The 12,222-nt window shown below is 30.1% G+C and overlaps 1 protein-coding gene across 2 annotated transcripts; it reads left to right on the forward strand.

The window, feature by feature from the left end:
- Positions 1-305: 305 nt before the first annotated feature.
- LOC129606801 (protein Gawky) lies at positions 306-11,027 on the forward strand. Of its 2 annotated transcripts, XM_055517369.1 has the most exons (10): positions 306-621; positions 1,718-2,312; positions 4,582-6,540; positions 6,611-6,901; positions 7,083-7,666; positions 7,747-7,891; positions 7,983-8,188; positions 8,264-8,594; positions 8,665-9,067; positions 10,632-11,027. In XM_055517369.1, exons 2-10 carry the CDS (start codon positions 1,974-1,976, stop codon positions 10,772-10,774), a joined length of 4,401 nt encoding a protein of 1,466 aa, XP_055373344.1. In that variant the 5' UTR covers positions 306-621; positions 1,718-1,973; the 3' UTR covers positions 10,775-11,027. The 2 variants fall into 2 exon arrangements, with proteins under 2 accessions (XP_055373344.1, XP_055373352.1); XM_055517377.1 differs by lacking the exon at positions 1,718-2,312.
- The last annotated feature ends 1,195 nt before the right edge of the window (positions 11,028-12,222 follow it).

Genomic DNA, 12,222 nt, shown 5'->3' on the forward strand with positions numbered 1-12,222 from the left:
TTATATAACAAATAAACTAATTATTTTGTGTTTTTATTTTTTTATTCACAGATAAATTTAAAAAAATTAACAGTTATTTAATCATTATATAATAGAAAAATTAAGAAAATTTAAAATCAAAAAATATCATTTAACAAAAAAAAAAAACAAAATACATTAATATTTAAGTTATATAAAATTAAAAATTAAATAAAACAAAATAATAACTAATTATTTAAAATTATAACTGTACATTATATACATGTTATATATATATATATATATATACATATATAAATATATATAAGAAAACAATAACAAAAAAAGAAACAACTATATACAATAAAATATTTTTAATTTAATATTACAAAATTAAAAAATAAAAAACAAATAAACAATTTAAGCAACAATACAAAAAGCAACAAAATAAACCTAAAATACATTTACGTATATATAAAAGAAAAATTGATTTAAATATTTATGTACATATAATATACATGTACATAAAAATAAATTTATATATATATAAATATATAGAAAATTTGAAAAATAACAACAATAAGAAAAAATTAAATAAAAAAGAAAACAAAAACAACTAAAAAATTGGATTAAGGATTACAGCAGTTACAGGATTGTCACATGGTAATTTCTTAATGAATATTTACTGTAATTATATTTATTACTTTCTTAGTTATAGTATAAGTAAAAGAGGATGAAGGTACACACCTTCTTCCGAACCATCTCCGACATTATCGTTTATTACCAAATCAACAAGAGAAGATCCATGTTGGAATCCCATTCAGCTATACAGTTCTATATGCGCTTCCCTTAGGGTTCCTTTAAGTCGCTAATTAATGTAATACTCTCCCAAAACATCATTCACTTTATTAGATGACATCATTCATTGAGAAAAACGGGTATCATTCCAACCTTTTTGAAAATAAAAACAAACGTTTGATAAAACTATACTCGTATCTTGTCTTTGAGATGGCTCATATACCTTGCCAAACAGACAATGCCATATCAAAATACAAATTGTAGCCAGAAAATATGTTCTATTTAGTGTTAGTAGAATTCTCCTTTTCTTGTCGCTTTCAGTCGTAACACTTTTAGCCGTTTTTCAATTCTGTCAATATTAAACAAAGTTTTCAAATCGGTCAGTTGTTTCTTTCGTCTCACCCATTCTTTTTTTTAGCCCTTTTTAAACAAAAACTTGAGCAAGTAGAAATTGCATGAAAATTCGCTAATATATGTGACCGTTAAGATTTGGCACCTAGTCCTGAAAAAAATTTTACCCATTTTCGAAACCCTAACCGACGATTTAAAATGGTATAGTTTACGAAAAGGTTATACCAACGTACGTTATACGTACATAAAAAGGGAAAACAATATTGTAGTTTTATCGTAAAAATAAGAAATCCTATAACGATTTCCGAATTGCAGAATTCCGATTTCCGAATTGCAGAATTCTCACAACAAACACACAACGACAGACAATTTTTATACTTTTCCGTGGATGTTTTTTTTTTAATTTAAATGCAAAACATTTAGAATAGGTATAGGGTGCATGCACTATTTTCTAATCTGGAGTTACAGGAGGTCGTACACTAAATTTTTATTTGACTTTTTTTTCAACACGCATAATATTTTTGTTGAGAACAAAAATCAAAAATTCCAAAATTATTTTTATTTTATTTTTTTTTTTTTATTTTTTTCTTATTTTTTTTTTTATATTAAGTGGGAGTAATTATAATTTTTTATAATTTAAAAAAAAACATAAAAACTCTAACAAATAAAGGCGAAATAAAAAATCGGCACAAAAGAGAGCTTCCAATTACTTTTAAACCGAAATAAAATTTTTTTCGCAAAAGTAGTTTTTTTTTTTTCTTTATAAGGATTAACACTAATTATAATTAATAAATAATTCAAAAAAAAAAAAATAAACCAAAAGAAATATAAGAAAAAAGGAATAATAAAAATAGAAAAGCAACGGTATGGTTAGTGGAAATCAACAATCACAGCAACAACAACAGCAACAATCGCAGTCACAACAATCGCAACAACAATCAAATAATCAAAAACAACAAAGTCAAACAATTTCACAAATAGGACAACAACAACAGCAGACAACTTCATTGCCTTTGTCACCATCTTCACTAACAACAACAGTTGCTGCTGTATCATCAACAACATCATCAGTTAATTTATCATTATCAGTAGCATCTTCGTCGGGTAGTGTTGTATCGTCACCACAATCGCAATCGACAACACAACAAACTCCGTTAATCAACTCCAATCAACAATCACCAATAATAGGAATCAATGGAAATAATGTAAATAAAGAAGAAAAAAAAAATTTTGTGTAATAATTTTTGTTTGTTCTATTGTTGATTGACAGTGGTTGAGCTTTATTGCATACTGTGGTAAAACAAAAAAAAAATTGTTCTAACAGCTCCATTATTTTTAATTTTTTTATTTTATTTTTTTTTTTTTTTTTATTGTTGTCATTAATTTGTCAATGTTTTTTTTTGTTTTTTTTTTTTACACTTATCATAAAACTAATATTTTTAATATCCACTATTTTACTTATGCTTAAAATTGAAAATTTCGGGACCCGCAAATAGATTAATATTTTTATAAAAAAAAAAAGAAAAAATTAATATGCATAAGTAACAAAATTTTGGGGCGCCTTTTATTTTGGTTTGGGTGTGTTCAAGATTTTAACTGATTTGGTAAGTTTTTACAAGTATTTGATTATAGATTGAATGCTTCTTCAAGTAAGCCATTGCGAATTGTAGAATCTGTACAGTTTTACAAAATTTTTATTCCTCTAATCTTAGGGAAAATCTCCTGCAATCAAAAAAAATATGCGCTAGGCGCCTTAAAATATCAGAAGTAATAAGAACTTGCATTAAAAAAAAAACTTAATTGCTTAAATAATACAATATGCGCGTTCTAAAGCGCGATTTTCGCTAATTCGCTTTAAAAAATCTTATTAATTACAATAATTACAATATTAACGGTATTTTTAACGAAATATATTTTTTTTACAATTGTTTTGTTGAACAGAAAAAATTAATTTTGCTTGTTGTTTTTCTAAATAAAAAGTTGTGATTGACGCGGCGGCGGCTTTACTGACATTTTGGGACAATACTTTTATGTCCCCAACAAAATTTCAATGAAATATTTATAAGATGAGACTGGGCTTTCCTTTTTTTTTTTTGTAACACAAAACGTTGAATTAATTTTTGTTCTTTGTTATTCAAAAATTTTTGTTGTAATAATTTTTTTATAACAAAGAACCAGACTTTTATTAATAGTTACCAGACGAGTAAAATTTTTTTTGTCACGTCGAATTTTTTTTGATATTCTACTAGACGCGAAATGTGCTGTGACAGAAGAATCGAAACTTAAAAGTAATAACTAGTGAAAGGAAAAAAGTATAAATAACAAATAGTAAAGGTTTTTTCATAAACTGAGTATATCGCGATATATAGCGAGAACTGCGCTATATTCATAAACAAATGTTGCTAATCAAGTTTGTTCATAAACATTGCTATCCTATCACAAAAATATTTGAATTATCATGGCTAGCGCAGTTAAATCAGCTGTACTTTTTTTTTACTAGCTTTTGCGGTTAATAGTAAATCTGTCGCCTTACATATTTTTATGTGCGCGTCTAGTAGAATAATGCTGATTAATTCTTTCGCGAATGAAGAAATTGTGTCATTTACATTTTTAAAAAACTATGTAATTCAAAAATTTTGGCTTAATTATAATCAAATTCTAAAATTGAAGTTATTTTTTTTTTTTTAAAGAATTTTCTTTAACAACTGTATTTTTTATAATATCCTACAATATTCTATATTCTATATTAGGGGATAATTAATCTTAGTCAATTTCAATAATGTAGAATGAATATACAAATCCCAGTTTTATGAGACATTAATAATTGCAGCGGACAACAAATGTAGTGCTACAGAAAATTTGAGATCAAACATTGTACTTGTGTTGAAAGAATTTGATATTTCTTAAAAAATACAAAATGTGACAGTTAATTTGTATTTAATACAGTGGAATAGCCTTGTAACGAACCCTTCATATAACAATAAATCTCTTTTTTGCAAGTAGTTTCATTAATAGCTAGAACTTTATTTTTCTTTTAAAATTTTCTCCCATATAAGATAATTTTTGTATTACATCAAACAAAAACTTATGGAATTTTGAATATATTCTTTGTACTGAGACCTCACTGTATTTATTTTAAATAAAAGGATGGATGTTTTTAATTTAAAATAGTTCTTATAACGGGAGAGAAAAAGGTCTTGTTAGTTTAAACATTTCTAAAAGTTTATTGAAAATTTAAGTAAACTAAGAACAAAAATCAATACCCGATAATAATACGTAAAATTTCCATAAGAAAGTTAAATTTTTGTATTTATTTCCCCCCTGACAATGTTTTTCAGTAAAATTTTGTTTACTAAATAAAAAATGTTTTGTTTTTGTTAAATTTTGTCTAAAGTTTTATAAAAAAAAATTTTCTTTTAATTTACCTTGAAAATTTTTAATAATTTTTTTTTTGTTTTTAATAAAATTTTATAGCCATCAAATAATAACGCCGGTACTAATAATGGCGGTAACCATGGTAGTAATGCCGGCCTTGTAGGTGGTGGTACTTCAGCAGCAGCTGCTAAAAATCAGTTAGAGCAATTGAACACAATGCGTGAAGCACTATTTTCACAAGATGGTTGGGGCTGCCAGCACGTAAACCAGGATACAAATTGGGATGTTCCTGGTTCACCAGAACCAGCAAATAAAGATCCAACTGGTGGTCCACCAATATGGAAACCAAATATAAATAACGGTACGGATTTGTGGGAAGCAAATTTACGTAATGGTGGGCAACCACCACCACAACCAGTACAAAAAACACCATGGGGACATACACCTACATCAAATTTAGGTGGAACATGGGGTGAAGATGATGACGGTAATGATGCAAATAATGTATGGACAGGCGCACCAACAAATCAAGGTGCAAATACGGGTAGCGGTGGTAGTGTTACAGCTGGTGGTGCAAATGCTGGTGGACCACAGGGTTGGGGTGCTCAAAGTGCAACAACTGGAGCAGGTACAGGTTCAGCACCAGCAAATGCATGGGGTGATCCTCGTGATATGAGACCTACAACACTGGATATAAGAAATGTTGATCCTAGAGATTTAAGAACCCCAAGTGGTGATCCAAGAAGTGATTTAAGGAATGCTGGTAATATAATTGATCCACGTGAGCAAATACGCGACTTACGCGGTGATCCACGTGGAATATCAGGAAGGTTAAATGGTACATCAGCTGAAATGTGGGGACAACACCACGCTTTAGCAGCAGCTGCAGCACAAGGAGGACATTTACCATTGAATAAAATGGTGGGACCCGGTGGAGCTGGCAGTACTGGTGGTGTCATAAATCCAAATGTGGTTCCTGGTAGTGGTGTAGGTTCAGGTAATACCACATCGCAATGGAATACAAATGCTATAGGTGGAGTAAGTGCAGGAGTACCTAAGGATATTGCCATGACAGCTGTTGTTGGTAGTAAATTATCAACTGGTTGGGGTGATGAACCTTCACCACCCCCACAAAGACGTAATTTGCAAAACTATGATGATGGTACATCATTATGGGGGCAACAGTCACGTGTTCCTGGTGGTGGTGTTGCAGGTGGATCTCATTGGAAAGATATTAATGATCCAATGTCAAGATCACATTTGTTACGTGGTACAATTGGTGGTGGACAAAATTCTGGCGGAGCCGGTGGAAATCCAGGTAATGTTGGTGGACCAATGCCAGGTCAAGGTAGACCAGGTGGACCTGGTGCTGGCACCGGTGGTCTTATTGGTGCTGCAGGCACTGGTGGTCAATTAAAACCAGATAATATGTGGGGTCATACTGCCGGCGGAGGTGGTCGTAATAATGGCGCATGGGGTGATGATCAACATGTTGGTGGAACAGCTAATTGGGGTGATATTGATAAAACGAATATGGGTAATTTGAGTGGAAATAGTACAGGTGGTGTAAGTGGTGGTTGGAGTGATTCATCAGCTTCAAATGCATGGAACAAAAATCAGAATAAACTTAATTCAGCTGTTGTTAGTGGAGGAGGCGGTAATACAACTGGTGGACAAGTCAGTGGCTGGCCAGACACAAGTGATCTAAGTACTGAATGGGGTTCAATCCCACAACATGGTGGTGTTAGCAAATCTCAAGTTATGAATCTTAAAAATAATGATAATATATTGAGAACAACCAAAGCATATCGTGTATTAACTGAAATGGGCTTTAAAAAGGAAGACGTGGAAATGGCTTTGCGTGCAACAAATTCTAATATTGATGAAGCTATGGAGATTTTGACGAGGCAAAATATAGATGGATGGCGCCGACATGACGATACACCTAGTAATGTTGGTGGTAGTGGTATTGGTGCGGGTGGTTTTGATCATGGTGGTAGCGGATTCTCAACTGGAAGATTTCCTTCTGGGCCACCAACGACTATGCAATTCCCACCGGTATACTATAAAAATTTAATTTGAAATTTAAATGTTGTATTAATTTTTTTATTTTGTTTTTTTCAATTAGGTGCAAAAATACCTTAATCAACAAGGACCGCACAATGTTGCAGGTGCATTAGCTGCCGCACAACAGCAACAATTTAATAATAGTGGTGGACCAGGTGGTCTTGGAGGAGCGACGCCAGGTAATGCTGGTGGTAATCATCAATCTGGTCCACCATCTGCACATCAGTTAAGAATGTTAGTACAACAAATACAGATGGCTGTGCAGGGTGGTTACCTCAGTAATCAAATTCTAAATCAACCCTTAGCGCCAACAACTCTTATACTGCTTAATCAATTGCTCAGCAACATTAAAGTAATTAAAATTTAAAAATTTTTGCTAATTTTGTGAAATTAAGTTTTTAAACGGTGGTAGTGAAATTTTAATTAAATTCTATTTTATTTTACGTGGCATTTTAAAAAAAGTTTTACAACACTGCAAAAAAGAAAAATTATAAGCATCAATAATTTTTTATTTTTTGTTATTTTTATTATAGCATTTACAGGGGGCACAAACTTCTATCCAACGTAATCCAAGTATAAATAACAATTTGCAATTAACTGTAGCTATTACTAAATATAAACAAACAATACAAAATTTGCAAAATCAAATAAATGCACAACAAGCAATTTACATAAAACAACAACAACAACAACAGCAGCAGCAACAACAATTAGCTGTAGCACAACAAAATCAACAAGCTGTTGCTGCTGCTGCTGCTGCTGCAGCTGCTGCCGCTAGTGTTGTATCTCATACAGGCGGTGGTAATTTAGGTGGTGGTAGTGTAGGTGTTACTAGCAATTCAGCTAGTGTTGGATCATCCTCTGATTATATGAGAGGACAACATGATGCCATAAGTGCTCTTCAAGGTAACTTCTCTGAGATTAATTTGAAGGACCAGTCCGGAGCATTCCAAGGAGCTCCAAATCAGCAATCTAGACTGAACCAGTGGAAGCTTCCAGTATTAGAAAAAGATGTACCCACGGATAGTACAGATTTTTCGCGTGCCCCAGGTCCAACTGCTAAATCTATTTCAACAAATTCTACTAATATTAACACTTTAGGATTACAAAGTGATGGGTAAATAATTTCCTACTTTGTAATGTATTTGTATAAATTTTCCATATTTATTTATATATGCGTCGGATAACTAATAATAGAACTTGGTCTTCCGCACGTATTGGTGATGGATGGCCTGATTCTAGCAATGATAATGAGAACAAAGACTGGCCAGCAGCACAGCAGTCACCTGCAACTGCATTTACTGATTTAGTTCCAGAATTTGAACCGGGAAAACCTTGGAAAGTAAGTTAGAGATAGAATTAGATTTGTCTAATAAAAGAAAACATTACATTTTAAATTAATTTTTTTTTGTATGTTGCTATTTTGCTTTTAGGGTTCCCAAATAAAAAGTATCGAAGATGATCCTAGTATTACCCCAGGTAGTGTAGCTAGAAGTCCACTGTCTATTAATCCGACGCCAAAAGAAGCTGACCTCTTTGCTAATAGCAGTAAAGCATCACCGACTGATTTACCCCCACTAAGTTTATCTTCATCGACATGGAGTTTTAATCCGTCTGGAAATCAACAAAATTTTACTAGGTAATTAATAGAAAATTTCCTTAAGTCTCTTAATTTGTTTTTTAAAATTAATTTTTTTTTTATTTTTATGTAAAGTTGGTCTGATAATGTTCCACAACAAAGTGCCACTACATCAGAATTGTGGGCTGCGCCACAATTAAACAAGACATCACGTGGTCCGCCACCCGGGTTAGGTGCTAATAAATCTGCTGTTGGTAGCTCAAATAGTAATAATAACGGTACTGGTAGTAACAATTCAAATTCAAGCAATCCATCAAATGCAGGAAACGCAAATGGTAGTAATGCAAATGGTTGGATTGGAGCTACATTGTCCGGCCGTGGTGCACCAAATAATCAAACGAGTTGGTCTGGAGCTAATTCTAATTGGAATTCTACATGGTTATTGTTAAAAAATTTAACTACACAGGTAAATTTTCAAGACTCATATACTGTTGTTTTTTTGCAGAAAATATAAAAAATTTTTGTTTCATTTTCAGATCGATGGTTCAACCTTACGTACCTTATGTATGCAACATGGGCCGTTATTAAATTTCCATTTATACTTAAATCAGGGAATCGCTTTATGTAAATATGCAACTAGAGAAGAAGCCAATAAGGCTCAAATGGCTTTAAATAATTGTGTTCTAAGTAATACAACAATTTGTGCTGAATCACCCAACGATAGTGAAGTTCAGAATATATTACAACACTTACCTGCAGGTAATAGTAATGGTAATGGTCCAAACGTTGGTCAATCACAAACTAGCGGAGGAGGCAATGGAACTAGTGGGGGCGGTGGAAACCCCGGTGGACCAGGTGGTAGTAATAACGGTAGTGGAAACGCAAATAGTCAGTCTGCGTGGAGATCACAAAATCAACAAAATCAAACAAGACCACCAGGTTAATATAATTTACTATTAATCATATTTAATATCATTTATATTAATCATATAAAATTTACTGGTATTATATTAATCATATAAATATATTTATATAAAGAAAATCATTGAAATTAATGAAAACATGCAGGAGTAAATCAACTTTGTTCTATCTTTGTCAGTCCTATCATGAACTCTCCTCGTAGAAAACTACGACGTAGATTTTTAAATGACCATAAATTCCTTTCGTGGCAACACAAATTAAATTGCAACAAAATTTTTCAGAGTGTCAAAATCAGTATTTTATTTCAATTATCAAATGTTTGTGTTTTTTGATGCTATTGGAGTACAAAACTTTCATAAAAAAAGATATTTCTTAAGTACGAAATTTCGCAGTTTTTTTTTAGTTTTTGAGTTTTTTTTTGAAAAGTGGGAAAAACATTTTTTTAGCAAATATGAATTCATTTCGTTTCATGGGGTCTGTTATGGAAGAACTCCAATTCAAACAAAAAAATTACAAACTTGAAAACTTATAACAACCACTCTCTTTAAATTGCTTGTTACGTGTGAGTATTTCTTTTGTAGACGCTATCGAGGGCTATTTTTACTACGAACGCAATTTATGATTACTGTATTACGGATACAGTAGAATTTTACTAATTTAGAATTGAGAATATAAAATTTGTATTTTTCCTGATTTTGGAGTCACGAACGGAATTTATGATAGGACTGTAACAGCGAAAAGATTTTCACCTCCAGATCTTCTTTTCATTTGCATTATGTTTTAATGTCACAATATAACATTATCTTAGATATTTTCATAGAACCTTGTTCCTTCCAAAAATTTTCCATTACAATAGTGTCAATTATGAAGGTCTACTGAGTTTTGTCTCTAGTATAAAAAAGTCCGTTAGTTTTCGTTATGAAAATTATATTGATTTCATGCCACCTTTTTGATGGGAATTCAAGTTAAAGTGAAAAGGCTGAATAAAAAAAAAGAGAAAATATATTTGGTAATATTTTTCGAAAAGAACAGTTATAATGAAAATTAACATTATTATAAAATTTTCAAGCAATAATTGCAAAATTTTCAAAAAAAGTTTCACTAATGAAAAAAATAATCAAAGTATATATATACAACAAGAGAATATTTGCATAATTTGAAATTTTTTTATTTTTAAATTAAAAGTAAACTATAAGTGAAATATTTCTACATGATTGTGCGGATTTTAAAGCAAAATTTTCCAAACAATGATAATTCTCTGGAAATTTATTTCATTGGCCCCAATATAGAAGTAGATAATTAGAAGTACGAAAGAGCAAAACTTCCGTTGTGGTTTTGAAATAATTAAATATATCACTTCTTCAATATTTGTAAAATTTTATCAATAAAGTAATAATTTGTTATATAAAAAATTACATATTTGAAAATATCAAACTTTGAAAATATATTGAATAATACGTTAACGAAAACTATAGGATATAATTTTTAAATAATTTTATAACTGATTTAAAAAATTTAGCTTCCTGTTTTTTGTTTTATTAAAAAATAAAATTATTTTTTGTTTTGTGTTTTTCTTTTTTAGGAACTGATGCTTGGAGTGGCTCAGTTTGGCAGCCAAACGCATCAAGTAATTTGTGGACATCATCATTAGATGGATCAGCTGAACGTGGTACACCATCGAATTTAAGATCTCTTCTACCTGGGGATCTGTTAGAGTTAAACTAAGTTTACTTAAATAAATAATTAAATGAAAAAAAAATAAAAAAAAATATTGTATAAAAATAAATGAAAACAAAAAAACAAATTAAATTGTAAGTAAAGTACACCAATAAAAAAAATTAAAAAAGAGAAAAATAAAGAAAAGATTGAATTAAGAGTGGCGGATTGATATACTATGAATTCCAAATAATATTTTTATGTTGTTATTAAAAAATGAACAATAAATAGAAAAATGTCTTATTATTTACTTATTTAACAATTGTTCTTGTTCTTTTTTTTTGTAAGCTAACAAGATTTTTTTTAGAATTTATATTGAAAATAATATAAAGAATATATTCTAGAACGTATATTTAAAAGTAGTTCGGAAATAATGTTGAGTCGCGCAGCTCTTCTGACTTGAAATGTTTTAATAGTAATAAACATACGATACAGCTCTGCAACTCTGTTTACAAATATTTTTAAAAAGAACGATCAAAAGCAGTCGAATTTCGCTCTTAAAAAATTAATATGAGCAAAATAATCCAACAAATCACGGCAAATATTTAGTGCTCAGAACAATTTTTGCTATCCTGGCATAGAAAGTAAATTTCAAAAAATTAAAAATTATAAATTTGCTCATATCTCTGCTGGCCTCGTATTTTATTTAAAAAATATTTTATTTTGCCGGTGTTTAATCACTGAGCATTTTCAAGATAAACGTTTCGATAGCTTGATCTTAATAAAAAAGACGAACGACTTATGCTTAATAAAGAACAATATTTTTATTAATATGATATGATAGATTTTAAAATTCAATATCAAATGTCTCGCATAGACCTTTTTACAACATGACCTACAGTCTCCCAAAATTATAAAAAAAAAACTTCTACCTTCGATCATTTAATCAAACTAAAATTTTATACGAAAACAATTCAATCACAACATCAAAGTATCAATTATATTAATTACAAAACTAACTTGGGTACAAAAGATAATTTAAGTTAAAAACTAGATTTTGAAGGTAGAAATAAAGTTTTGATTTTTCAATTAATAAATTAAAATATTCAAAAAATTTTTTTTTTCCAATGGTTGATAATTTTTCCGAAATATAATTTTTTTTTTTTCATTGGTGTGAAAAGAAAACTTCCTTTTATTCGGAATAAAATACTTAATAAAAGTATTTTAATACTTAATAAAAGTATTTTATTCCGAATAAAAGGAAGTTTTCTTTTCACACCAATAAAAAAAAAAAAAATTTAAATATTTTGAGTAATTATTTATTCAAATTAAACATCTTAATTAAAAATTCTTCATCATGCCCTGAAAAGAATTTTCAACTGAAACCTTACAAATTTTACTTATGCTACTTGTATAAACATCTCGTGGCATACTATCTAGTGCTACTTTCGCTAAACGATTCTCGCATTTTAAATTTTGTCACTATGGTCCTTATTTTGATCAAACATTGAAAACAT

This window comes from Condylostylus longicornis, unplaced genomic scaffold (assembly GCF_029603195.1).
Source record: "Condylostylus longicornis isolate FDR11 unplaced genomic scaffold, ASM2960319v2 ptg000003l, whole genome shotgun sequence".
Classification (NCBI taxonomy): Eukaryota; Metazoa; Arthropoda; class Insecta; order Diptera; family Dolichopodidae; genus Condylostylus; species Condylostylus longicornis.

Bases quoted from the DNA above. Each gene is read 5' to 3' on its own strand.
- LOC129606801 (XM_055517369.1), top strand. From the start codon at position 1,974: ATGGTTAGTGGAAATCAACAATCACAGCAACAACAACAGCAACAATCG. The intron at 6,541-6,610 runs GTATACTATAAA...TTTTTCAATTAG, and splicing joins CGACTATGCAATTCCCACCG to GTGCAAAAATACCTTAATCA. The intron at 8,595-8,664 runs GTAAATTTTCAA...TTTCATTTTCAG, and splicing joins TAAAAAATTTAACTACACAG to ATCGATGGTTCAACCTTACG.